At 39.2% G+C, this 26711-nt stretch overlaps 2 protein-coding genes across 3 annotated transcripts in view; both read left to right on the forward strand.

Moving 5' to 3' along the window:
- Positions 1-23294, forward strand: part of FNDC3A (fibronectin type III domain containing 3A) — a 43456-nt gene extending 20162 nt beyond the window's left edge. Inside the window, exons 9-21 of one of the 2 annotated variants that reach the window (XR_003252206.1) lie at positions 400-486; positions 3401-3539; positions 5226-5294; positions 6679-6797; positions 8493-8598; positions 8686-8861; positions 9874-9987; positions 12851-13000; positions 13085-13368; positions 15484-15693; positions 17174-17255; positions 17866-17993; positions 20824-21148. Coding sequence is in view for 1 of the 2 variants with exons in the window: in XM_026058015.1 (XP_025913800.1) it covers positions 400-486; positions 3401-3539; positions 5226-5294; positions 6679-6797; positions 8493-8598; positions 8686-8861; positions 9874-9987; positions 12851-13000; positions 13085-13368; positions 15484-15693; positions 17089-17255; positions 17866-17993; positions 20824-21138 (2064 nt within the window). In the remaining variant the exon portion in view is untranslated. Of the gene's footprint in view, positions 1-399; positions 487-3400; positions 3540-5225; positions 5295-6678; positions 6798-8492; positions 8599-8685; positions 8862-9873; positions 9988-12850; positions 13001-13084; positions 13369-15483; positions 15694-17088; positions 17256-17865; positions 17994-20823 lie in introns of both variants that reach the window. The other variant, XM_026058015.1, reaches the window with a different exon arrangement.
- Positions 23295-23557: 263 nt separating this feature from the next.
- On the forward strand, positions 23558-26494 carry MLNR (motilin receptor). The gene is made up of 2 exons (XM_026058014.1): positions 23558-24314; positions 26181-26494. Exons 1-2 carry the CDS (start codon positions 23558-23560, stop codon positions 26492-26494), a joined length of 1071 nt encoding a protein of 356 aa, XP_025913799.1.
- Positions 26495-26711: the final 217 nt, after the last annotated feature.

Genomic DNA, 26711 nt, shown 5'->3' on the forward strand with positions numbered 1-26711 from the left:
TGAAGTGTGGTCCCTTTAGATGTCATTTCAATCTATCCACCTTCATTCATTTTAAAGCAAGTCCTGTTACAGTTTTACTCATTGAAAGTGTTTAGTATCATTTCTGTTGGCAATAGATACGTTTTTCTTTCACTTTTCTTTTCTCCTCTTCTGAATTGGAATTGCATGAAAATTGTTGGTTCTGATTTTTTTTCACTATTTTTATACTTTGTTTCCATGTACAACATCCCACATGGTGGAAGTAAAAGATCTTGGTTTTGCAAAATGAAGTTACACTTATTACTTTGCAGAGAGGCATAATAATTACTGTCTGAAGCACAGTAATTTTTTTGTTAGAATGATGTTACACAGTCTGGTCTATAAATACAATGTTTCAAGTAATCATATTTAATTCTGCAGGGATATGGTTTCAAGCCAAAATATGATGGTGATGATCTTACCTACGTAGTGAAGAATCTGAGGCGTAATACAAAATACAAATTTAGGGTAAGATTTTTCACATATTTTGTGTTTTATTTGCACCAGAATAGCTTGAGATTCTGACTCAGAAGTGGGGGAGGGCTTATTTTGAAAAAAAAAAATTTTGATGCCAGTGTCTCTTACAATTTCAGTCTCTTGAGATGGTAGCAGCTGAACACCTGCTTCATTAACCATCTCTGTAGCAAGAATGGGAACCTTTGAAAGGGCAGGACACAATTGCAGGCATCTTGAAATGCGTCATTCCAGCTAATGAGTCAATGTTCTTAGCAGTTGTGTGTTGTGTCGTGTTTTGTTTTGTTTTTCTTTAAATTTGGTTTCTGTGTTGCTAATACACAGGTAATATTACTTGGTGTGGTTTATAAGTAGACTCTAAATGCATCTGAAAGTGTTGGGTACAGACCAACTTTGATCCAGAAGGCACGATCAGCGCTAACACAGCATTGATACCCAAGTCATTAAAACATTCAGATTACCGTGGTGCTGAGCCCACTCTAGGAAGCCTTGAGGGTCTGAACTTACCAGCTCAGGATCAAGCCACTCTTGAACAGTCGCGTGGCTTCTGGAACACAGCTAACGCACATCCTGCAGCTTGAAGCTGAGTCAGACTGATCTCATCTCTGTCTACAAGGGGAAGAAATGTTGATAGCTGCTGTCTCGTGTACACCTAAAACACTATTTCATAAGGAAGTACCAGCAGCTGCTGAAAAACAGCATCTCTTTGTAGTACAAAAGATAGCTGTTTGGGGTTGAATTGGTTTTTGGTTTTTGGTTATTTTTAATTAACACTAAAACATTTAAAGATTTGTTTTCAAATTATAACAGGTATTTAACACTTGTGAATATGCTTACCTTTTAAGAAGCAAGAAAAAGTTACGATAGGCATTCATCTTACAATCCTTGGATTTTATCTGTAACAGGATTACTAATTAAATAATTAAAAATTACACAGTGTATACAGAATCACAGAAGGGTTGAGGTTGGAAGGGACCTCTGGAGATCATCTAGTCCAACCCCCCTGCTCAGGCAGGGTCGTCTAGAACACATTATGGCCAAATGTGTATTTAAACTAAAGAACAGCTAATTATTTTGGAACTAGCTTTTGCAGGACTTGATGATAGTGTTGCTTTGAAAGTAATCATACGTGTTAATCATGCACATTACTAGTAAATACATAGTTAACTTAAGCATCCTATGTTTGTTATTCAAAATAAAAAATCAAAATGTTCATATGATTTTTCTTAAATCTGTAAACAGAAGTCTCCGCTTACTTGCACGCAAGGTATAAAGGAGAAACAAATATTGTGTTAATTAGGTCTCTATTTTTTATTATACAGGGAAAGACTTAATTAGTAGTAATATTCCTTAAGGCTTTTGAAAGAAGCTTTATAACTATTGGAAAACGTATTATAATACATAAATGCTAACTGTGCCTGTTTAACTTCAAATTTAAGAGCACAAAGAAAAACAGATAATTGTTAATCTTGTAAACTGTATCTGGAGATATAATGTCTGAGAAGCATGTTAGCTCACATTTCCTCTTCTCAGTCTGTCCTGACATTACAGCTATCAGTTGAATTCTGCTGAATTTTTAAACAAATTTAAAAGCCACATGAAACGTACTTGATTTTTACATAATTTGTAGTTTCAACTGATTTGAGCCTTCCTTTTTTTTAGGTTCCTTAGTTTTTCGCTAAAAACAAACCGGAATATGTGCTAAACTAACTGCAAGCACAACCAGGAAGTATAAAGAAGAATAACTTATTTTCTTAGAATCATAGAAGAGTCTAGGTTGGAAGGGAACTCTGGAGATCATCTGGGCGAACCTTCTGTTGAAAGCAGGGCCTTAGATTAGGCTATACAGCCCTGCCCTAGCCCCATCAAGCTGAGACTTCAGTATTTCCAGCAAGGGAGTTCCCACCAGTCATCTGGGAACTTCTCTGGTCTCATGGTGATGAATATTTTTCTTAGACCCAGCCAGAGTTTTTTCTGACACAACTCGTGCCCACTGCTTCTTGTCCTGTCACCACACATCCTTGTGAAGGGAGCGCTTTCATCTCTTCCATAACTACCTGTTAGGGATTAGAAGACTGTGATTAGATCCCCCCACCAAGCCCTCTCTTCTCTAGGCAGAACAAACCAAGTCCTTCAACCTTTCCTCGGATGTCAGGTTCTCCAACCCCCTTATCATCTTGTTGGCTCTCTGCTGGACTCTCCAATATCTCAATGTCTCCCTTGAAATGGAAGAAACACTGACTTAATACTGTGGTTTAAAAGTTGCCACTTTGCAATATGTATTTTTCACCTTTTCTGTTTCCATGCTTTTATAAAAAAAAAAATTCTGACACATATTTCATTATAGATAAACTGTATAACTCCAGTAAAAAGAAGTGTTTCTTAGTCCTAATTTCTGAGCGTCTCAGATTGTTTAAAAAAGCAAGTTTTCAAATCCTTGACTTCTAAATAAGATAGTTTGCGTGATATTGTGCAGCCACAGATTCCATTAATATCATTGAGATCTGCAGATCCTGAGTATCTTTTACAGTCAGGCGCTTTATGTGTGTGAATAAGGATGTAGGAGTCTAATTTTAGACACCAACATTTGAAAATCCGGAGAACATGGAAGATCTGTGATTTTTTGCAACTTTGCAATGACTAATTTTATCTTTTCATTTTTTAAAAAACTAAAATTTTCTTGCTAGCAATTCACAGCAGTTTTTAATTTCAGTAAAGTGGTTGACTAACTATGGGACTAACAAAAAACACAGAATTAAGGTATATGATGATTTTATTTCTTTTGATTTATTATCAATCTGTCTGGCTACACATACATCTAAATTTTGTCTTATCATCAACAAGAAATAGCAAACCAGTAGCAAATGCATGTGTTCTGTGTTTATAATAATTTTTTATGTATTTACAGGTCATTGCCTATAACTCGGAAGGGAAAAGCTGTCCAAGTGAGGCAGTAGAATATGTTACTTGCCCAGACAAGCCTGGAGTACCTTCAAAGCCCTCAGTGAAAGGAAAAATTCACGCACAGAGTTTTAAAATAGTTTGGGGTAAGGTTACTGTCCAGCTCTCTATAGGTTGTCCTCTGTATTTTGTATATGTAGGTATGTAGAAGGCAAGGTTTTACTTCCGTATTTTGCTCTCAGTTCCATCAAAATGGATCATAATGGCTCAGTTGAGCAAAATATTGATCCAAAATACTTAGGGTGGCAACATGATAGTGTAATTATGTGGAAAGAATAATATATATATTATAGTAGGGACTGTTACTGCAGGGACTGCAATAATTAAAAAAATAGCAACACTGATTTATGTACTAAGAAGTTTTGTTTCTCTGACAAAAAAGTCAGATGCCACAAAATTCTGCCTTATCAAGAGCTGCTCCAAGTTTAACCTATTTCTTAGAAATATTCGTTTTGATACATAAATGTTTTTATTTGCTAAGGATCTTGGGAAACTTTTCCTTTCCAGTTTTTTTACCATTATGATGTGAATTAGGAGAAGGTGAAGCAGTTCTGTGTTGATACAAGACTTTAGCAGAAAACCAAACAGTTAAAGGTTTTATTTTTTGTCACAAGTAATTAAACTTCTCACCTATTTCCTTGTAATAGTCTCTTTAGTGTCAGAGGTTCTTTTGCATTAATAAAAACTTGTAGAGTTCAAGTAGTGCTCAGCAAGTCCAGTCTTGCATCTTTGCATAGTGCTTCGCTAAATCAGGGCCTGAGAATTTAATCTTATGGGTGATCTATAATATGTTAAGTCATTGGAAATATCTAATTTGTAAATAGAAAATTTCTGAAGTATGATTTATATATAGAACTTCTTATAATCATTTTTTGAAGTATAATCTGTTTTTGCATGAGTGACAATTAATGTGATAATTTGATTTCTTATTTGGAGTAAATTGACTGCTGCTTTCTAACCAAAAAAATTCTATTTACCATATAAGTCTCGTTTTATTTTGCATGTGTGATGTGATGAATAATACCTAAGAGCCGACAAGGTTTCTTCCAGCACATACATAATGTAATGTTGTGGTAGCAGTGCCCTTCTGTGTTAAAGTGTTACACTGCCTTTGTATTTGTCAAAAATATTGTTTTTCCACTTTATTTTAATTTTGGTGTCCTTTAAGTCAGCTCTGAGAAAGAACAGGAGGATAATATGTCAAAGATATGTCAAACCTGTTTCTGTAGGTTCATATCTTGTACTTGAATATTGTCTTAGGAGAGGATAGTCCACTCAATTTATACTAGTGTCATCAAATATTTAGGAGATTTTTTTCAGTGTAAAACTTCTGGCCTCTTTTCCATTCTGTCCCAAAATATTTGAAGGTTTTTGAAATGCTGTCCTTAAGTCATTTTGAAATATGCTTACTTGTATATCAGTATGGTAAGAATCCTTTCCTATCTACAGTGCAAATTATAGGACCATGAGGATCTATGWCCCTGAAACCATAATCAGGCTGCCTTCCATGGCACTTCAGAGTAACTGAAATGTTGGCTGCGGCAGCTCCCGGGTACTGGATTCACTTACCATACTTCCAACCATAGATTATACAAGGGTTGTGATCTGGCAGATTTGGATTGTGGGGCATTTGAATGGCTCTTTGCTCTCTTGAATTAGGATGCTATGGCCATTTATCTAAATGAGCACCTGTGTCCAGCTGGTGTCAGTTGTGCCTTTTGCAGATTCTCCCAGAAAGCTACAAAGATTTTAATCTTGCTATATTTTGATAGATCCACCAAAAGACAGTGGAGGAGCAGCAATAAATACATATGTTGTGGAAATGTCTGAAGGCTTAAATGGTAAGTTTTAGACATATATGTTTGCATTGAGCTATATGGTTTTTTTGTGTATGTCTTTAGTTGTAAATTATATGGGAGGAGTAAAATATGTATTATGATAATGAATGAAATTGCAGGGGATTGTGATAATTAAAAACATAGAGATGTTGATATTTGCGTACTGGAAGTTCTGTTTTTTTGGCTTAGAAAGATGCCACAAAACTCCAGCAAGAGATGCTCCAAGTTTAACCTTTTGCTTAGAAGTATTCTGTTTTGGAAGTCAAGTGACACTTTTCTGTATTACAATAAGCTTAGGGCAGCAAAGACAGGGCCACACAGCTTTGCTGCATATGTGGCAGAGATGAATGGAACATTAGTGTTGTATTTATCAGCATTTAATGAGAACAGTGATCCAGCTAGAATAAATATTTCTGCTGTGTTTTCTGTCCTTTCATGCACAAGTGAAATAATAACAGTATTTCAAAATTGGGCATAAAGCTATCCAGCTAGATTATTTGAAAATCTAGGCCTTTCAAGTTACCATCTTGAATTAAGGAACAGTCATGTTGAGAATGAACACGTATATTTTTCCAGTGCTGTGTCAGATTAAGACAGTGCACCATCCCCAAGTTATAAAGGCAGCCCCGTCAGGGGTGTCACCTGTGGTGGATTTAATACATAGTCTAGCACTTTCCTGAATGCCTGTCTGCATTAAATCACCTTCAGAAAGATTTACCTGAATCTTTGATGATGATCAAGTGAGCTGAGTATTATGTTTAGTTCCTAATCCTCTGGAATTCTAGGATGCATTGAATTGTTGGGCAACTTAAGAGCCAAGGTTTCCAGCTTAAGCTCTTAGAAAGAAAGAAAGAGAGAGAGAGAGAGAGAGAGAATATGCTAAAGAGGTTCTGAATTAAGAATCTGGCTGAATAGTAGAGAAAGAAATCGTTATGTCAGGTGCTGCTGGGCCATTCAGGAATACAGGATCAAGCTTTATCAATTGTAAATTGTAGTCACAATGTGCAAAATGAATGTACATGATGCAATTAAGTTTCTTTTCCATGGAAATTTTTGCTTATATATTTTGCCTTTTAATTTAGTTATGATGTTTAAAAGCGCTTGCTGACCCAGTAATAACTACTTTGTTAAAGGTAAATTCTCTCTTAGTTAATGTGAAAACCAAACAAGGGAGATATTTCACTTCAACAGATCTACACAAATTTGTCTAGGAAACTATCTTTATGCAATAATTAAATCTTTTCCAGGAAACTCAAAGCAAGCCTTAAATTTTTTGACAGATGTCAGGCACACACTTATTAGTGAAGCTAGGATACCTGCTGTGGCTGGTACTGCAATGTAGAAAATTGCACCTTGGTTCATTGCACACTTATTCTTAACCTTTCAGGAAACAAATGGGACATAATATACAGTGGAGCTGCTAGGGAACACTTGTGTGACCGACTAAATCCTGGTTGTTCCTATCGCTTGCGTGTATATTGCATTGGAGAAGGAGGACAGAGCACGGTAATATGAGCTAATATTCTTTTATTAAATAAAACTTCTCTAGTGTTAAGAAAAGCTGGTTCAGCAGTTAATAACAAATACTGTCAGAGGGATAGTTGTATAGAAGTGCCTAACAAATAACCATAATTAGCACGTCAAAAAAGTTCCAGTATTGATGCACAGTGCTTCAAGTTTCTGCCCACATCTTAAAACAATAAACATGAACATTCTCTTCTTATACTGTATTTTACAGAAACAGATACCATGTCTTTTTCCTGTAAAATACATTGATAGAATGACCTTTCTTAAGTCTATATTGTCCTAACCCAAGGCAGCAATCTAAATTGCATGTTTGCCATGTGATCAGTGTAGCACCCTGTCTAAGCAGCTGAGCCAGTCCACCTGGTAGGGAAGGAAGGAGCATTTCCTCAAGCTGGCAAGCTTGGGCTCTGTAGTCTCCTCCAGTGTTTGTGGCAGCCACTATCAAGCTGTTCACATTGCCCTACTTTTCAGTATTCCCTTATAATTTGGTATGCCCTACCATGCTTCCACACATATACATATTACATACACACACACTTTCCCCTCACTTCTGTGGCCTACTTCAACCTCCAGCCCCAATATGTCATGGTCTGTTCTTCTCCCTTCTTCCCAACACCAAGTCTAGCAAAGCCAGCCCTGGCTGTGTCCAGATTTCCAGCAAGGTTTCATTGTGAAGCTAATCTACTGTATCCCTGGTCAAAATTTTACACAGATTTTTCCCTTACTATATCAAATTCATGTGTTCTTCATTGCCATAGAAGTCTCCTGTGAAAGTAGGTGTGCCCACAGCCACCTCATCTTAAGAACAGATCTGGACTCCTCCAGGGCATAGCCCTGCCGTGGTGTTGGCTCAGCTGCAGTGCTGCCCCTCTTGCTGCAGTTCAGTACACCTGTTGTACAGCGGAAGAGGGAATACAGTATATTTACCAGTCACCTGGTGCACATAGGTCTCCCGAGATGCATTCTGCTTTTTGTGTAAGATCTGTTCTCAATGCAACAATACGTTTCAAAATAAATGAAAAGCAGCCCATCTTCCAGTCCCCTATTACCTGAACATGTGTAGAAAGCAGTTGTGAAATGATGCTCTTTGAGATCATAAGGCTTACCAGCTTCATCTGCTGCATGTTATTATGCTGTATATTCTTGTGCACTCTCCAAATTGGAGTTGGAAGTTTGTTGTGTGTTAAATCTTACTAAGCGATGAAAAAGTGAAAATTTCATTTTTATCATTTCTGATTGTCATTTTTGTCCGCGTGTGCTTCTTGAGAGGTTTCTGCACAGAAAGAAGTACATAACCCGTAGTGTGCATTAAACTGCAGTAGTTTGCTCCCATGAGGAAAAGAAAATGAATTTTCAGTAAGCATGTCATACCTCTGGCATCCATGCTAGGTTTGTACTGATATATAACTTTTTGTTTTTAATTCTACTTCTTGTATGTGTACAGAAACACAAAGGCAAAGGTTATTTTGCATATCCTGTGATCACTTTAGCGTGTTTTGTGTAGGTATTCTAAATAATACATACCAGGTCACTTAAGTGACTTCACATATTTGAGGCTGTGTTCAAGAAATGAAAGATCCTGTTTCTGCCTCAAGTATTTGCTTTTATTTGTGAGGTAATTGACAGCACTTGTTTTGGCCTAAATGACTTCATTAATCTTCTTTTCCTTTGCAGGCATCTGATTCTTTGCTAGTGCAGACACCAGCAGTGGTTCCTGGTCCATGCCAGCCTCCAAGGCTACAGGGTAGACCAAGAGCAAGAGAAATTCAGCTACGCTGGGGTAATTGTATTATGACTGTTAGTGAGTGCAAGGGATCAAAATGTGTTAGGTGTTAAAATTAAACAATTTTTTCTTTCTGATTTTTAGGACCACCTCAGGTTGATGGTGGTTCACCCATTACCTGTTACGGTCTGGAAATGTTTCAGATGGAAACCGATGAACACAGAGAGGTTTACCAGGGCACTGATATTGAATGCACAGTGAGCAGCCTTCTTCCAGGGAGGATATACAACTTCAGACTGCGAGCAGCTAACAAGGCTGGGGTAAGGAGGCAGTCCGAAATGAAATGAGTTGCAGAGAGTGCAGTCACTGTGAAGTAACTTCTCTTTTAAAAGAAGCACTTTTTAAAATAATTATTATAATGAGGTTTTCCTAATATAGATTCACTTGGTTCACATAGCTTATTGCTGTGTGGGAGCAAATAGTTAAACATCAGTTCATAATATTTCTGGGCTTTTTAGGTGAAGAGAAGAGAATACAGCTAGTTATATCTGAATAATGATGTTGGAGAAATGTGAATAAGATAGTAAACTTTTCTATATAAAGCTTTGTAAACTGTTTGCCCCTTATTTTTGTAGATGTAGGCTTTCCAGAACAAAATGATTAGCATTTTCTGACTTTATTCTATTATTTTGTTTAACCTCCAAGTACATGTTTTGTCAGGTCTAAGAATATATTCTCATGTTGGAGAGTTAGATGTTTTTAGATCAACTTTTGCTGTAGAACAAGCTTTACTTATGTTGCCAAAGTCCTGATTTAAAGACAGAGACAGGAGAGCTTGCATTTGTTTAATAACATTCACTTGATAAACAGTGTCAGCTGATCATGACAGTTTTTATGGAGAGGTCTGCAGCTTAACACTTTAAACTACTGACCTAACCTCTAACTCTCAAAAGACTAGTTTATAATTGCAGTGTTTTTTGAATCCTGTATTTCATTAAGATAAAAAGGCAGTTGCAAATTGTTCTGTGTCACTGTGGTGTAGCATTCATGTAGCTTTAAAAGAAGGATTTGGAGAGTACTTTCCTGTTTTGCCTTAGAGTTCAAAATATCAGATTTATTCTGATTGCATTTGCCATAAAAGAGAGTCTTGCAGTTATTCGGAAGAATAGTCAAATGCTGAAGTAAATCCTTAATCCACAATTTACAAAGATATATTTTGTAAGCAAGTAATACAAAGTTTCAGACTATTACATGCTCCTACTATGGCAAACTGTCATTTAAGTAGTAATTTTGTTTTTAAAAAGTTAATTACATGAACTTCCTTTTTAATAGTTTGGACCTTACTCAGAAAAATGTGAAATTACTACAGCACCTGGACCACCAGATCAGTGCAGACCCCCTCAAGTGGCATGCAGGTCTGCTGCATGTGCCCAGGTGTCTTGGGAGGTAAGAATGCAATGTCATCCTTATCTTAACATGCTTGTCTTTTAAATTAAGTCCAAATTCAAAAGTTTTTGACTGTATTTCAATCACATTTTTTAAACGTGCTTACCTGATTATCCAGTATTGTTCAGGTAAGACCTTAGAGGTTCATAAACCATGCCAATATATGTCAGCCCTAACTCAGTAATCTGCAGATACTTGAGATCTTACTTTCTTCTTTTGTTTAAGAGTTTTCCCACAACTGCTACACTGTATTTCTGAGTGATGCAGGCCCTTCTTAAAGTTTTTCTTTAATGTAGTTATGTTTTTTTACAGTAAATACATCCACATAATACAGTGGATTATTGTACACTTGTTGCTTTTTATAAGCTGATTTGATTTTATATAATTACATCAGTAGTAATGTAGCAAAAGCCAAACAGACTTCCTATAAACCTGTAGTACTTAGTTATCTGATTTAAAAAGAATGCAGTAGATAAAAATTAAGCTTTTAAAAAGGAGGATTCTATCTGGAAATATTGTTTACACACAACTTTTTAATTGCTTGAGATGGAGTGAAGCGTCTGAATTATAGAACCACACGAAGAAAAGATTAATACATTTTATCTGGAAAGAAGAGTTCAGTGTTTCATACTGGGGGTGTCAGAAGGGTTCTCTCTAACTGTCTAAAAGGCAAACCCTTCTGAAAAAATCTCTTAGGATATTTTGGTAGGATTAATTTGACCAATTTTAGATATCTGCTATATGGAATCACAGGATATTTAAGGTAGGATTGGTCCTCTGGATGTCATCTAATTCAACTCCCTGTTCAAAGCAGGGCTAATTTCAAATTTAGACTAGGTTGCTCAGGGCTGTGTCCAGTTGAGTTCTGTATAGCTCCAGGGATGGAGAGTCCATGGCCTCTGTGGGCAAACTGTCTCACGCTGTGGAATTTTTTTCTTTTACGTCCAGTCAGAATATCCTTTATACTGCACATTGAGACTGTTGCCTCTTGTCCTATCACTCTGCACCTCCAAGAAGAATCTGACACTGTCTTCTCTGTACCCTCCCAATAAGTAGTTTAAGGCAACAAGATCTCCCCTTAGCCGCCTTTTTTTAAGATTGAATAACCCAGTTCTCTCCCTCTCCTCAAATATCATGTGTTGCAGTCCCCAAGCCATCTTGATAGCCCTCCACTGGACTCACTCCAGTATGTCAATGTCCTCCTTGTTGTGGGGAGCAACTGGATGCAGTTTTGCAGATGCACTCTCCCAAGTGCTAAGTAGAGGGTAGTCATTACTACTTCTAGCGTTCTTGCTGCACTTCTGCTACCACAGCCCAGTATATAGTTAGCCTTCATCGAGGACACATTTGCTGACACATTCAGCTTGCCCACCAGGACCCCCAGCTTCTTTTTGGTGAAGCTGCTCCCCAGCCAGTCAGTCCCCAGCCTGTACTCTTGCATGGGGTTATTCCATCCCAGGTACAAGACCTTGCATTTGCTTTTCCCTTAGTTGAACTTCATGAGGTTTCCATCAGCCCCCACTTGTTGAAATCCCTCTGACAGCCATTCCCTCCAGCATATCAAACACTTCCCTCCAATTTAACGTCATCCGTGAACTTGTTGGATTGGATTCCCCTGCTTCAGTTAAGGTAAACTCCACTAGAGCTAAAGGAGCAGCAGTGATAACACTGAGAAATGTCTCCATCTTCACGATCTGTTAAGAGGCCGTGTAGAGTTCTTTTGACCAAGCACACCTCATCATAAATTAGAGAAGAGAAAGGGAGTCCCTATCAATTACAGCTCAGAAGCATCAAATGTTATCCTTTCAAATGATGTTTTATGCAGTCGCTTATCTTCACAAAAGCTAATGCTGAAACCAGGGAATGCTCTCTTTCCTTCAAAACAAAGGGAAAAAAAAGCTCTTTGGAGCAATTATTCATTATCCCGTGCCTCAGTGTGATTGCTGTCTTGGAATAGCTAGTCGAAAACAGCAGCAGCATTTTTGGTGGGGGGGGAGGGTTCCATGACAAAATAGAGTTTTGTTGGTTTGGGGGATTTTTTGGCTTTTTAGATTTTTTTGTTTGTTTTTTACACTGACTGCTGAAATCTTTCTGTAGTCTCATCTCCTATGTCTGACACTGTGGTACTCCTGAACTTACTGTATCTCAGATAATTATTTCTGAGGAAGTATTAAAACCATTTAATTCCCAAAACTGAGAGGCTAAATTTGGATTCCTAGGGAAGGCAGTGAAGAAAAATGGGCTACTTGAGCAGACAGGTGCCTGTCCCAGCCGCTTCCCAATTCTCTCTGAGATGAGACCGAGTACACCATTTCCCCCTTCACACTACCCTCGCGACCTGGTTTCTGTGCAAGAGAGCCATGATGTGCTCCAAAGAAAGAGACCCTTAAACTGGAAGATAGGGAAGCCAGCAACCAGTGTGCTTTAAAGTTTGTCAGCCCTGCACTTTAGACCCAGCCAGAGAAAACTTTAGTACAGTAAATCATCCTCTCAAAAAGGCCAGCTCTTTCCGTTGTCTCTTTAGTCTCCTAAGCTAAATGCCTCAATTAGATGACTTCTGTATTTAACCAACTGAAATCACAGTTGCTTGCTTTGTGTAGAGTAGCCGGCAACAATAAATACTGATTTTAAACTATAAGTGACTCAAGGCGAATAATGCATTATTTGTATTGTATTACATCAGAAATCAGCAAAGAAATCAGAGGGTGAAATTCCTATGGAATTTCTACAGCCCTCTGACACACTGGTATAAAAATTTTATCCACACTCTGCTGATTTATAGAAAAAACAACATAGAAGTGGTGAGTGTGGTTGGCTTTTAGTTAGTGAATTTAAGTTCTAACAATTTGTATCCATTTTAAAGGTTCCCATTTGTAATGGAGCTGATGTGACAGAATATCGACTGGAGTGGGGCGGTGTGGAAGGATGCATGCAGATCTCTTACTGTGGGCCTGGGCTCAACTGTGAAGTGAAAGGACTTTTGCCCGCCACTATATACTATTGCAGGGTTCAGGTAAAGAGATAAAATTATTGTCAGTGAAATCTGGAAACAGGAATCACGCCTGCCATAAAAACATGGTCTACTTTGCATTTGCAGGCAGTGAATGTTGCAGGTGCAGGCCCTTTCAGTGAAGTAGTAGCATGTATGACTCCAGCCTCTGTACCTGCAGTTGTGACTTGTCTTCGGGGACTAAGTGAAGATGAAGTGGAAAATCCACATTATTATCCTTCCACATGCCTTGCTATAAGCTGGGAAAAACCTTGTGACCATGGATCTGAAATCCTTGGCTACAGCATAGACTTTGGAGATAAGCAGCCAATAACTGTTGGAAAGGTTCTGAGCTATTTTATAGATGGTTTGCAACCAGATACAACATACAGGTATGCTGTGCAAAGGCGCTTGACAGCCTACTCTTCCTTCCACAGAGAAGTTTCTTTTTTTGTTTGTTTCCATATAGTTTTATTCTCTACATTACTCTCAGAGAAGTATTGGTAAGTAACCATGGACCAAAGGGAAGCTTTGTAATCATGGCCCTCATAAATAATGAGTTGTGTGTGTTTATTTTCCTTACAAGAACAATTTATTTTGGTTTGTTTATTGTGGTAGATCTGTTGTATTTCTCTCATTCATGCATCAATTTGCTAACCAAATTCAGATTACAGATTCAGATTCATAAAGTTATTTTGGCCTGGTTGGTCCATAGATAGATGACCTCTAATCTGTTTGACAAGATAAAAATCCATTCAAGGAAGGATCATATCAGCAGTCTTAATTGACTGGATTGTCTGATCTAATGATAGCTTATCGCACATTGCAATGCCATTTCTGCAGAAATACCATCTATTTGGGAGACATGCAGCAGAAAGAATGTCAGTTTGAAAATCTGTCAATCAGTTTGAAATCTCTTTTGAAAATTTTTCTTACCAAAATAATCCATTATATTTGAAATAAAGGTTACTGAAAAATATACATGTAAAAATTCATAATTCTATATCTAGACCCTCCACCTTCCTGTTACAAGTACAGGTCTTCTGTGTTAAAACTTAAAGGGAAATATCAATCCCACTGAAATCAGAATTTAAGGTCATACTGATTTCAGTATAGCTGGGATATCAGCTGGGTATGTAATTTTCTGAGTTCTTAATTTTAAAGATTAATTTTGCATCCTTTTTTAATGCTGTATGTAAGACTAAAATGTTTCTGTGCATTTCATACTTATTAAACAACGATTCTGACAATTTAAAGAGCTGTTGCTCTCCATGTCAGCAAATTGAAAAATGAGACACTTCTACTGCAAAGATGGTTAAACATTTCACTCATGGAAGTGCTTTTATGGAATACATTTTACAAGCTATATTTCCTTTGTGAAAACAAGAAATCACATATATCAACCTCTGTTGTCTATTATAATAAATTAACATAATGTTAAATATTGCTGTAGTGGAAAAAAAATCTATTTATTCTTAAACCTGAATATGTTCCTGTATTTTGAAACCATGGTTGTTGGTTGTTTTAGAGATTGAATTATTGTGATTATTTTTTTCTTGTTACCTAGATAGTATTTTAAACAGCCAAACCTTAGTCTTTAAAAAATGAGTTTAGACACACTTTGCTAATCTGTAAAGTTACCTTTGAGATCTGTAAAGTATGCAGGGTAGCCTCAGATTTGTTTTTCTGCCTTTCCATTTTAGAAATAAATTTCTTGGCTACTTTTGTTGATTCTTAATTGTAAACCTACTACCAATGTAGAGTTTTCCATTGACTACCCAAAACAAACAAAAAAAATCATCTCTGAATCCTGTCACAGGGACCGAGTTCTGCAAACACCTCAGCCTCCTTTGACTTATTTTAGTTTCTCCTCTCCTTTTCCAAGCAGACCCAAGATGACTTGTGTTTGCAAGCACCCAGAGATCTGGTACCAGTGATATCAGCGTTTTGTAAGAGTAGTGGCTGGACACCACCCCTTTATTTTCAGATGAATCAACTCTGTTATAAAAAGCCCCTAAAATTTTACTGTAGTCTTCCTTAAACTCTCCTGATATAATACCTAAGCTATGGATTTACCTCTTTTCTCTTTCCTTTTCTTTCCTTTTCTTTCCCTGTCCCTTTCCTCCTCTCATCTCTCCAGGGTGAGAAATACAAATCCCATGGTTCTTGACCATCAAAAGTTTTGGTACAAGGCCTGCAGGGTCAGGAAAGTGGACTACTCTTGAAGTAGCTGATAGAGCTTTTGCATTGTTGTCCTGATGTGAATGATGCAAATACACTAATATATTTTATTTTGAACCAGTTCAGCTGCTTAAAATGTGGCAAGGACAGTGACACTCCTGCATATTCATGACAGTCTCTCAGAGCATACTATTAAGAAATATCTTCATCATTGAAAGTACCATGTATTCAGTTACTGCTATTCTCTCCTTAATGTGAATGGTGGAAGTAGCCAGCTAGTTTTTAAACTTTCAAGTTAATTGATTTTCTTTCTTTTTAAATATTAGAATACGAATTCAAGCCCTAAACAGTCTTGGAGCAGGTCCTTTCAGCCCCACAGTAAAACTGAAAACAAAGCCTCTGCCTCCGGATCCGCCTCGCCTGGAGTGTGCTGCCTACAGTTCTCAGACTCTCAAGCTGAAGTGGGGAGAGGGGACTGCAAAAGCATTAACTGACTCCATTCAGTACCGCCTTCAAATGGAGGATAAGAATGGAAGGTTGGCTTTTGGCATTGCTTAAATCTGCCCTGTATCGCTGTGGTCTGACGCTTGAAAGATAGTATCAAAGGGCAAAATCCCATATGCTTTAAGTTACAACAAATGTAGGAGATCTTCTCTTCTAGCAAGGGAGAATGGCTCTAGTGTTCTGTGTTGGAAAAATACATGATTAAAAACTTCACAGATTTTTTTATTTACAGTTCAATATAAAACATTTAGTTAGGTGTTTTGTACCAGCACACTCTTCTCTTTCTGTTCTTTTGTTAGGTATTTTGCCAATATTAAGTCTAATGAGTCCCTGTGAATTTTATGTGCTTCATGAGGGAAGGGGTGAATTCTTCACTGCCTGTTGTCTTTACATGGAATTATTTCTAGTGGAAAATAAACTATAATAAAGTACAAATTATTGTTCCAGAATGATCCCCCCTTTCATGTTAAATCAGAACATGAGCTGAGATGGTGGAGCAAGCACCTGTGCCTAAACAACAAAACAGACAGTATTTAATACAATGCCTACCACATCTGAACCCTGAGTAGCTTTAGCTTCACAGTGACACAAAGTAGGTCTGTTGAGTGAAATTGTTCTAATACAAGGAGAAAAAGAAATGAAACTCTTAACTGGCAAGGTATATGTTGCCATTACCAAAGACTTGGTCATTTTCAGGTACCATCTGTTAAAAAATGAGTGAAAGTAGGTGGCAGAACCCCTGTACAAAGAGTTAAACTTGTGCTGTGTCCTCAGGCTACCACAGTCGAAAATCAGGTGAGAGCAGCGAAGACCAGAATTGTAATATGAAAGAGAGCTGCCGCTCTACAAGAGCTGTCAGACGGGATTTGGTGTCCCCTGCAACTGTGACTCAGGCCTGCTGTGCAGACCTGAGCTTCAGCCAAGACACCCATGTCTGACAAAAACCTACAAGAGCAGTTGGATCCATGACTAACTTAGGTGTAGTAGGGGAGAGTTGCAAAGGTGCAAGGAGCTAAAATCCAGTCCTACCTAATTTTGAAAAGCTAACGATGCTGGGGTAGCAGATGGCAAGAAAAAGTAGTATGTGCTACCGCTTACTGAGAGAGAACTGCTGTCCTTTCCCCTTGTCTTACATGCAGAAGGGTTTCAGAAAATGCTTAGGATCATCTCTGCCATGAGACAGTCTGTAATACTCCTTGTTTCTTTAAAAGAGATTTTATTCCAAAGTCCTGAGAAATAAAAACCTAGCACTGGAAAATGAGCTCACTGTTTTATGGTAATGTCAGACATTGTTTAACTTCGAAATAAATACTTCTGGGTTTCTCATTAGATTTTGGGAGATGATGGGAATTTCAAATGAGACAGTATTCTGGCTACTTCAGAAGCCCTTTTCTGTGTTTAATACAAGCTACTCTTTCCATATTCAGGTTTGTATCCTTATACAGAGGACCGTGTCATACGTACAAAGTACAAAGGCTCAGTGAGTCAACATCATACAAATTTTGTATTCAGGCATGTAATGAAGCCGGTGAAGGTCCCCTTTCTCAAGAATACGTTTTCACTACTCCCAAATCTGTTCCAGCTGCCTTGAAAGGTGAAGATTTCTCCTTTTTGGGGGGTGGGGGGAGGCTGGTGGTGGTGGTCTTGTACTCCTGTGAGGCATTTAGAGTGCTAAGCCCTTTCCAGAGCGCAGGTGTAGGGATAGTAGGGAAACACTCCTTTAATGCAACAGCCTAAAGCCTAAAATGTTTGCCCCAAAAGTAAGACTTGGGTTTTATGTCTTCTTTAGCATAAGAAGGTTTGTACTTAGAATCTTTGCTTTCCAGGAGAGCATGACCAGCCTGTTAATTTGAGATGAAACTTTACCAGCACGTTTAGATTAGTTTTAAGCAGAGCAGCCTTTTTTTTTTTTTTTTTTTTTTTTTGCATATTACCCATTTGCAACCATCATATTTTTCTTACTTTCTGTTGGAGGAAACCTAAACTATGTGAAAGCAAGAGAGTCCTATATATTGTTAATTGTTGTCCCAGAAAAGGTTGATAGGAAGAATGCATTTAAATCTGAATCTTTTGTTTCTGTGTTTGAGACAAAAATAGCACATAGAATACAGGTTTTTACAAGTCATTAGAAAATAGTGTTAAATAATAGAGAAAACAGAGCTAGCTGTTGCTTTTGTGTTTTGTTTTGTTTTGTTTTCCTTCAGCACCAAGGATAGAGAGACTAAATGATCACACTTGTGAAATCACATGGGAGGTTTTGCAGCCCATGAAAGGTGATCCAGTCATCTACTGCCTTCAGGTCATGGTGGGAAAAGACTCAGAATTCAAACAGGTATGAGGTATTCAAGTTGCTGTATGTTTCTTTTGAGTACTTTTGATAGTTAATTCAGATTAAATATGATTGTGTCCTGATATGTTCTTAATTACCCATGCTCGCTTTTTGTTACTAAACAGTCTAAGGTAGTATCTTCTAAAACCAATTTTCCCTAGAGGGAAGAGATTTAAGTAATACAAATACTGCAGTAAGTTGAGGTCACTGTGGGTTATGCTGATGTTTGCTAAATACTGTGTTTACTTCTTAACACCTTAAATGGTGAGGCACTTGTCCACTAATGGGAAGAACTGAAAAAAGGAAACATCCACTGAGTGATACAGCATCAATGTTTATGAGAAAAAGAACAGAGTGCTCTGTCTGCACTRAGAGCTGTTTGAAGACAGTCAACAATATTTTAAAAGGTTTGGTGGCATCTACGGCATATGAAAAGCATTTTCATGCAGAGACCTGCTGATAGGAGAGACCCCCTCCTTAGCCACATAGAAATTCAGGTGCAAAAACTCTTTTTAATATAGCTCAGTCATTAGTTTCCTACCAGAGGACCATCTCAGTAGTGGGGTATGCTATAACCACTGAGGTAGCACAGCTGAAAAGAGTGTTTTTACTTCAAGTTTGGTTATCTAAAGGTGCAGTTAAAAAATACCAAATTACAAATTAGTCAACATTTAAAAGAGGATGTGCAGTGCTAATTTAGCTTCCCTATAAACTGCTTGATAATTGACATGAAATTAGGCTTGTAAACTCTGTTTCACACTATTAAGCAAGCAGGTTTCCTTCCAGAAAGGAAGCACAATTAATTCTGAGATATTATAATTTTATTATAGGCCAATATTAAGTAAGTGTTGTCTCTGCTTTGGTACATTATAGGCCTTAATATTTTCATAAATCATAATTTCTAGTGTAGCGCTATGTATATTATGTCCATCTGTTAAATTTATCAGTACAAGATGAGTGGTAGTCCAAGGTTTGTTTTCTTGCAGTGCAAATACTCTTTATTGTAACTTTAACATTGTAAATGCAACATTAAGTAGGTAAGTAGGGTGTGGTCAGTGTACTTGCTTCTAGATACCAAACTTTGATTAGCAACGTGCATTGCCAGATGAGCTGGGCAAGAAAATAAAGGCTATGCTTTAAGCCTGGATAACAAATTTGAATGAAGTGCATGATTCCTTATGCATCTCCAAAACAGTTTATCACAGTAAATTAAAATAAAATGAGAAGGCTAGTTTGCAAAAATTAAAATTGGAATAATCAAGAAGTAGACACCATGGGAATAGCCTTAAAGATACTTAGACATGATGGCGAGAACTTTCTTTGTGGACAAAAAATAAACCGTGTCCTTAAGGTAGAGCATGGGCATTCACCCCAAGCTTTTTGCTACCATTTCCCTGCCAAAACTGAACTCTGTTCTCCCTGATCTGCCAACTGAGTTGCTCATGTCATTGCTCCATATGTGCTTCAGACAAAATAGGCTACTAATCCAGTTGAGCTATCTTTGTCAACCAGGCTCTTTTTGACTGAAATGCTTTAGGAAGCAATCATAGTAATACCCCAGTAGGCAAATTTGAGGGGAGAGTTAACTTCTGGCAAGGCATCGGGGACAAGCAGCTAAGGATAGTAACCAATGCCAGCTGGCACAGCTGTAGCTGGAGTAGGACGTACGATACAAATCAGCAGAATTTTAAGGAAGCTGCACTTCCAATGAACTGTCCTGTCTCAGCTTGGGAACAGTCTCTAAGACGAAGAAAATCTCTTTCCAGGAGTCTGCAGGTTGTAGATTTTAGTAACGCTCAGCTGCCCAACTGTCAGAAGGACTTTTCGAGCCCCTTAGCAGCCAGGCACAGCAGTAGCTCTTCACAGAACAAAACCCAAACAGATTTCCTGCTTGCTTGATTAAACAGTTGGTAGTTTGCACTTGTGAAATACTGTCTGACATTATAGGAAGAAACTTCTGGATGACCTGATAGTTCTGTGTCTTACTGCCAATTAAATAAAAGAAATCCAGATAACAGAACGGAAAACGATTAAGGTGTATGAAGAGAGAAGTCAAACAGTACCATGCTGCCCATGTGACAGCTTAGTTCCTGCAGATAAATCTACAAACAGAAAATTGTCCCCATCTGGGGTTTCGTTAGCTTTAAAAGGACCACAAATAACATGACCGCAAATAAATTCCTTTAAGAAACCAGCATTTGGTTTTCGCTGAATTAGGCACTCTGTGCTGAAGAGTTGTGAACTGAACTTGAGAGGTGGGTCCACATGTTTACCAGCGAATTGAGAGACCCTTGGAGAACACCCTAATAAAAGTGCTCTTACCTGTCTCTTGGTAGCTGCTGAAATGAAGATTCACAAAAAGGACTTCTCAGCTGTTTTCTGATGCAATGTTTGTTGGGGGAAATTACAAAACTTTTTTAGATGTAGTGTCTTAACTACAGCAAATGTTGGATTGATCAACATTAATGAATGAAGTAGTTTGATACTGAGTTAATTAACCTAAAATCCTGAGATGTACTATTTAACTTCTAAGTGGTCACTAAAAATGCCTTAACACTGGGGCTTTTGAGAGAGTTTATTTGCTGTGTACTCATCATGCCGTAAAAGAACGAGTAGTGCTGTGTCACAAAAAAAACAGACTTTTTATCTGACATTTAAAGTGTGTGCATGTGTGTGCGCGTTAGAACTGTCTGTCCATTTTTCTGATTAATCACACTTGTTCACAATACCCTTCACCATAAGCAAAAACATAGTGATTGATAGATAGATGGATGCATGCATTTGTATGTATGGCATTTTTACTTAATACATTCTTTTTTTTCTTCACTGACAGATTTATAAAGGTCCCGACTGGTCATTCCGATACACAGGCCTCCAGCTGAACTGTGAATACCGTTTCCGTGCATGTGCCATTCGACAGTGCCAAGAGACAGCAGGTCATCAGGACCTCGTGGGCCCCTACAGTGCGCCAGTACTGTTCATCTCTCAGAGGACTGAACCACCGGCAAGCCCCAACAAGGACACTGTGCAAACCACAAGGACACAATGGTCGCAGAGCGACCAAGTGTGTGCTGCTGTCATCCTTGCACTTTTTGCTATCTTTTCCATTCTGATTGCTGTTATCATTCAGTACTTTGTAATAAAGTGAAGAAAACAGATTTATTTTAGAATGCTGCCCATTACATTTTACTTTCTCATAATCGAAAAATAATTCTGTTCTCTTGCTTTTACGAAAACAGGCATTTAGCACCGGCATTGGGACTGTCGCAGACCTTTTCAGCCACTTTAAAATGCTTACTGGTAGGTATAGGCTGGCACATGTTATTAGAATGCAAGCCACAGAAATACAATCTTTTCTTTAATATGCCTTCTTGCAGTACAAACTTTTATGGGGCAAGCAGTGTTTAATTAAAAGGGTTTGACCAGTAAACACAAGCGTAAAAACAGTTTCCTGGCCCACTCCTTCAAGGGTTACTTCCATAACAGGGAAGAATGTGTAGAATGCATTTAAAACTTACACTAACAAATTTGTGCTGTATACAATATTAATCTGATGCTGTGAAAGCAATTTAGCGCTGTATTTCTACCTCCTCATTTGTCTTAATTATTTGGGAAGCAGGATTATGATGAAAAATAGAAGGGGCTTTTCTCAGGCAGCAAATAATAAACTGGATGGAAGAGTATGCCCGAAAGAAGCTTCTTATCTGATAAATGTGGAGTTCTTCACTGCAAGTAGATGTTTTTGAAAGACTACAAGGAGATGGCACAAGTGGTTTATCTTGCCCCCAGGATTTGATGTTTACTCATAAAAATGCCTCTTTAACTTCTTATGAATATAGAAGGGAGAGTGTGAGAGAACTTTTTAGATTTATTGTTTAAATTAAAAAGACTCATTTCTGAAGCTGACCTTTGATTGGATGCAGTTTATACAGATATCTGTGCCCTCTGAGTTTGGCTAGTTATAGATTTTCCTGAGATAAAATTCATTATCGAATTTTTGCTGTTACCCCCAACATTCACTTGCCATATCCACCAGAATCAAGCACTGCCTTTTTTTCCTTTTTTTTTTTCCCCTCCTCCTTTGGGGCACCAAATCAGAAGACGAAGTGTAGTAATTTGCACCAGAAAACTTAAAGCTGCTTTTTCTTGAGATCCTAATGTTTAATGTAATGTCTCTTTGGATACTGTACCAAATTGTTGATTGCATGTAGTTAATGTTGCATTAGAGCACTTTGCAATTGCATAACTCATCACTGTTTTGTGAGCTTGCATTTGTGAGTTCTGGAATGACCAGACTGAATTTTCTCAAGCATCCCATTGAACATCTCGCTAGATGTCAATGACTGCCAGTGACACAAAGCTTGTAGTGAAACTCTCTTTAAAAAAATTCTTGTCTCATCACACTCATGTTCTTTGTTATACACTTTGTAATTAGCTATTTTAATTTATTTGAGTTATGAGATAGTGGATCATTAATGACTTCTAGTTGTGTTGAGTTTAGCATTTTTAATGGTATTAAACACTTCTGTTGGTCTTAATAATAATAAAAAAGGAACCTCTGTCTTGTGCTTTGAAGATCTCTGAAGAATTTCTTATATTCGAGCGGGCATGTATTGTAATTGTTTATACGTCCAATGATCTGTGCTGTAGAATAATGTTGCTGAGTTTTGTTTTAAAAAAGAAACAGCGAAGAACTTGGCCTCCAAGTGGCAAGAACGATCTGTCTTTAAAATGTACTGTATGTTTACATTTTATTTCAAATTTGTCATTTTATGTATAGGCTGAGATACCTTCCCACAGACTACCGTGAGAACAGGTATTTTCTAGAACCTTCTTAAAAGTGCCATGTTTGGCAGTACAAATGCAGTTGCGTGTAATAGCCCAGAGACTTCTTATGGTTGAATGTCTAAAACGGTAAGATTTGTTACTACAGTTAATCTGCAGTGACTTATGTTTTTCATAGTAAAATTCAAATGAACTCCTATTTTTGATAGTCATTTAATAGTGTATTTGCCATTTGAGCCTCAGTGCGTATTACTGCATTGAAGACAGTTTTTAATGTAATCTTAATTTTACCTCATATACTGTACATTCCAAAAAAAAACCAACAAAAAAAAACTCTAAACTTTTTAAAACGTTATAGATACACTACCAAACATATCACTTTGCAATTGTAAAACGTTGGACTTCACGAAGATGAAAATGTATAGTCTCATAGAAAARAAAAAACAAAAAAAAATACATAAAACTTATGTAGCAAAGTATCTTTAAAATCTGTGGAAAATAAAAGTATCATTCTTTTTCTGCTGGTTGTTAATGGTGTGCAGGGGCCGGGGGCTGCGGGGGGTTGGCGAGCACCGCGCGGGGGGCGGGAGGCGCTGGAGCTGCGCGCCTGCCCGGGAAAGCGCCGCTTCGCCTTCCCACGGCATCGCTGAAGAAAGGGAAGGGAAGAAGGGAAGGGAAGGGAAGGGCGCAGGGCGGAGGAGGCGGAGGCGCAGGTGGAGAAGGGGAGGGCAGCAGCGCCTGCGGCCCGGCATAGCGGGGAGGGTGGTGGCGGCGGCGCAGCCATGCGGGGCGGTGGGAACGGCAGCGCCGGTGAGCCGTGGCCGTGGGCGCTGTGCGACGAGCAGCTGTGCTCGGCGCTGCCGCTGCGGGCGCTCATCCCTGTCACCGCCGTGTGCCTGGGGCTCTTTGTGGTCGGCGTGGCCGGCAACGTCCTCACGGTGCTGGTCACCCACGGCTACCGCGACATGAAGACCACCACCAACCTCTACCTGGGCAGCATGGCCGTGTCGGACCTGCTCATCCTGCTGGGGCTGCCCTTGGACCTGTACCGCCTGTGGCGATCGCGGCCCTGGATCTTCGGGCAGCTGCTGTGCCGCCTCTCGCACTACCTCGGCGAGGGCTGCACCTATTGCACCATCCTGCACATCACCGCCCTCACCGTGGAGCGCTACCTCGCCATCTGCTTCCCCCTCAAGGCCAAGGTGGTGGTCACCAAGCGCCGGGTCAAGGCCATCATCGGCGYCCTCTGGGTGTTTGCCTTCCTCTCCGCCGCACCCTTCTTCTTCCTCGTCGGTGTGGAGCAGGCGGACAACCAGACCGACTTCAGCCGGGAGTGTAAGCCCACCGTGCAGGCTGTGGAGTCGGGGCTGCTGGCCACCATGTTCTGGGTCACCACCACCTACTTCGTCCTGCCCGTCGCCTGCCTCCACGTCCTTTACGGCTGCATCGGCTGGCAGCTGTGGCGGAGCAGGGGGCCCCTGCGGGGCCCTGCCGCCGCCCTCCGGGAGAAGGACCACCGGCAGACCCTCAGGATCTTGGGTGAGTGCCCCAGGCGCCTCCGCATGGAGGTAGATGTAGAGGGTGGATAGAGGTCTCACAGGCAGTGGCAGCAGTGGCGCTCTGCTGTGGCTGAGGCTTGAGCAGGGGCAGCCACACGCATTGAGCAGCTTCACTGTCTTCTGCGTAAATGAGGTTTTTCTTTAATTTCAGCCGGCAGGACTGAAAGCAAGGCGGCTCTTAGTCCTCTGTAGCTTCATAAAAGCATGGTTAGATCAGCAGTCCCCAGGCACCCTGCAGCAGGCAGGCTCTTTATAGAAAATGGAAAGTAACTTTGATTTGTCCTAGCTGTCTCCTGTAGACCTCCTAGAAGCAATCCACTGATTGCCCCAGCAGCGGCGATTGCAGGCTGCGAAGCTTCGCCTTTAAGAGCTGTTTGCTAACAAATCACACACATCAGAATGCTTCTCACTCACGTAGAACACTGTCACTTTCTAGTTCATTTTCCTATTTATAAACTCATTAAACTCGTGTTAAGCTCTTGAAAGTTAGTGAATTCAAGTGACTTTAAAGTTTGCATATAGTGACTAATCTGAAAAAAAGAATTAAATCCATTAATAAGCATGAAATAAAATGCCCTGGTATCTTTTTTACCCTTTAGTGAAGGTTTTGATTGTTTGCTACACATGAGAGCTCTTTTACTGGGGATGTAATCAGCTGCCTAGGAATAAAGTAGGAGTAGCACAAAGGAAAGAAATAATTAAAAAAAACCAGAGATTTCATTTTTGCTACCTTCCTTGAGGAAGGTGTTGAAATTGGAGCGAGTACAAGGTTTTCCAACAGAAACACACATGTCCAGGATTTCTTCAGATTACATCGGATCGGACTGATACTTGCTTACCTCAAAGGAGCCAGTGGCACTGCGCGTGTGATAAATTTCAGGCATTAACTTGCTTCAGCTATCTGACTTTTTTCTAAGCTCCAGGAAACATGAAGGATCCTCACTAAATGATTATTTGTTTTGTTTACACACTTGTATGGATAAATAATTAAAAATATGGATACAATAATTTATTTCATAGGAACCATTGCTGAGAAATATATTACCCCATAATCGTCCCTAATTTAATTGTTCCTCATCTGCTCCTGTTATTGTTGCCATTGCAAGAATATTTGTACTTAGTATACCTTTTAACGGTACTGTGCTAAAATGCCACACAAGACTATAAGAACAGTTGTACTGACTCAGGCTAGAAATATCTACCTGGTCAAGTATGTGTTGCCAAAAGCAGTTGTCTGGGGACACACGTAAGAGACTCCATTTCAGTGGGAAAAAAATATATAGCCTCACTAAGCAGTAGGTCTTTACACCAGCAACCACCACACTGCAATAGTGCAAATTCAGTGAGAGCTTGGAGGACTGAGGTTCCCACTTGTAAAGTAACAGCTCTTAGGCAAGAGTCGTTTTCAGTAACAGGCACGTAATGAAGAACAGCTCTGTGTGAGGAACAGACCTGCTCTGTGCTTCCACAAAAGCACCTCTTCTTATTTTGCTTTTCATTTCTGTTTTCCTATCACATACATGAAATTACAGATGTTGCAGAGCGGAATTTTTGTTGCGACTGATCTTATTATATAGATCTTATTAGTTTACATTTTTCCCAGCTAACTTAGCTCTTGTAGTTTAGCTGAAGATTTTCCCTGTTATCTTCTTTTGACCTAACTAATAACTGGACTTGAAGCTATTCCCATTTCCATGGCTTCCCACCAGTTTGATGCTGTTATTTCTATACATCATTTGTAGCAATTAGAAGGACCTGCAGAATCAGCTGCATGAAATTTAGATTACTGGATGGAGGAAAAGTTAACTCGCTGCTTGACTGTCACACGTATTGTTTTGTCTTGCAGTGGTGGTGGTGCTGGCCTTTGTGGTTTGCTGGTTGCCTTTCCACATTGGCAGGATCATATTTGTGAACACTCAGGATACCAGGATGATGCTGTTCTCCCAATACTTTAACATATTTGCTCTGCAGCTTTTCTACCTGAGTGCATCCATCAACCCCATCCTCTACAACCTCATTTCGAAGAAGTACAGGGCGGCAGCCTACAAGCTGCTGCTGCCGCAGCGATCAGCAGAAAGGGCTTTCACTGTTACGAAAGACGCTGGTGGCTACACGGAGGCGAGTGCAAGTACGAGGAACGAGTACACGACCACCTTCTGAGCTTGCGTCCCAGGCACCACCAAGGTATTCCCTGCAGTGGCAGGCACTTCATTTTCCAGTTGGGTCAGAAAAGGGTGGATGTTTGTCAGTGCTTGTGGTGTTTTATAACTCTCTGTGTTTTGAAATACTTGTATTTTTGTTAATGTAGTGAGTAGGGACTGTAAAATAGTGAGCATGATGTATAACTCATGAAAGGTAACACCGCAGGAAAGGACGG

The sequence above is a fragment of the Apteryx rowi genome, unplaced genomic scaffold, assembly GCF_003343035.1.
Source record: "Apteryx rowi isolate R43461 unplaced genomic scaffold, aptRow1 scaffold_1411, whole genome shotgun sequence".
Taxonomy (NCBI): Eukaryota; Metazoa; Chordata; class Aves; order Apterygiformes; family Apterygidae; genus Apteryx; species Apteryx rowi.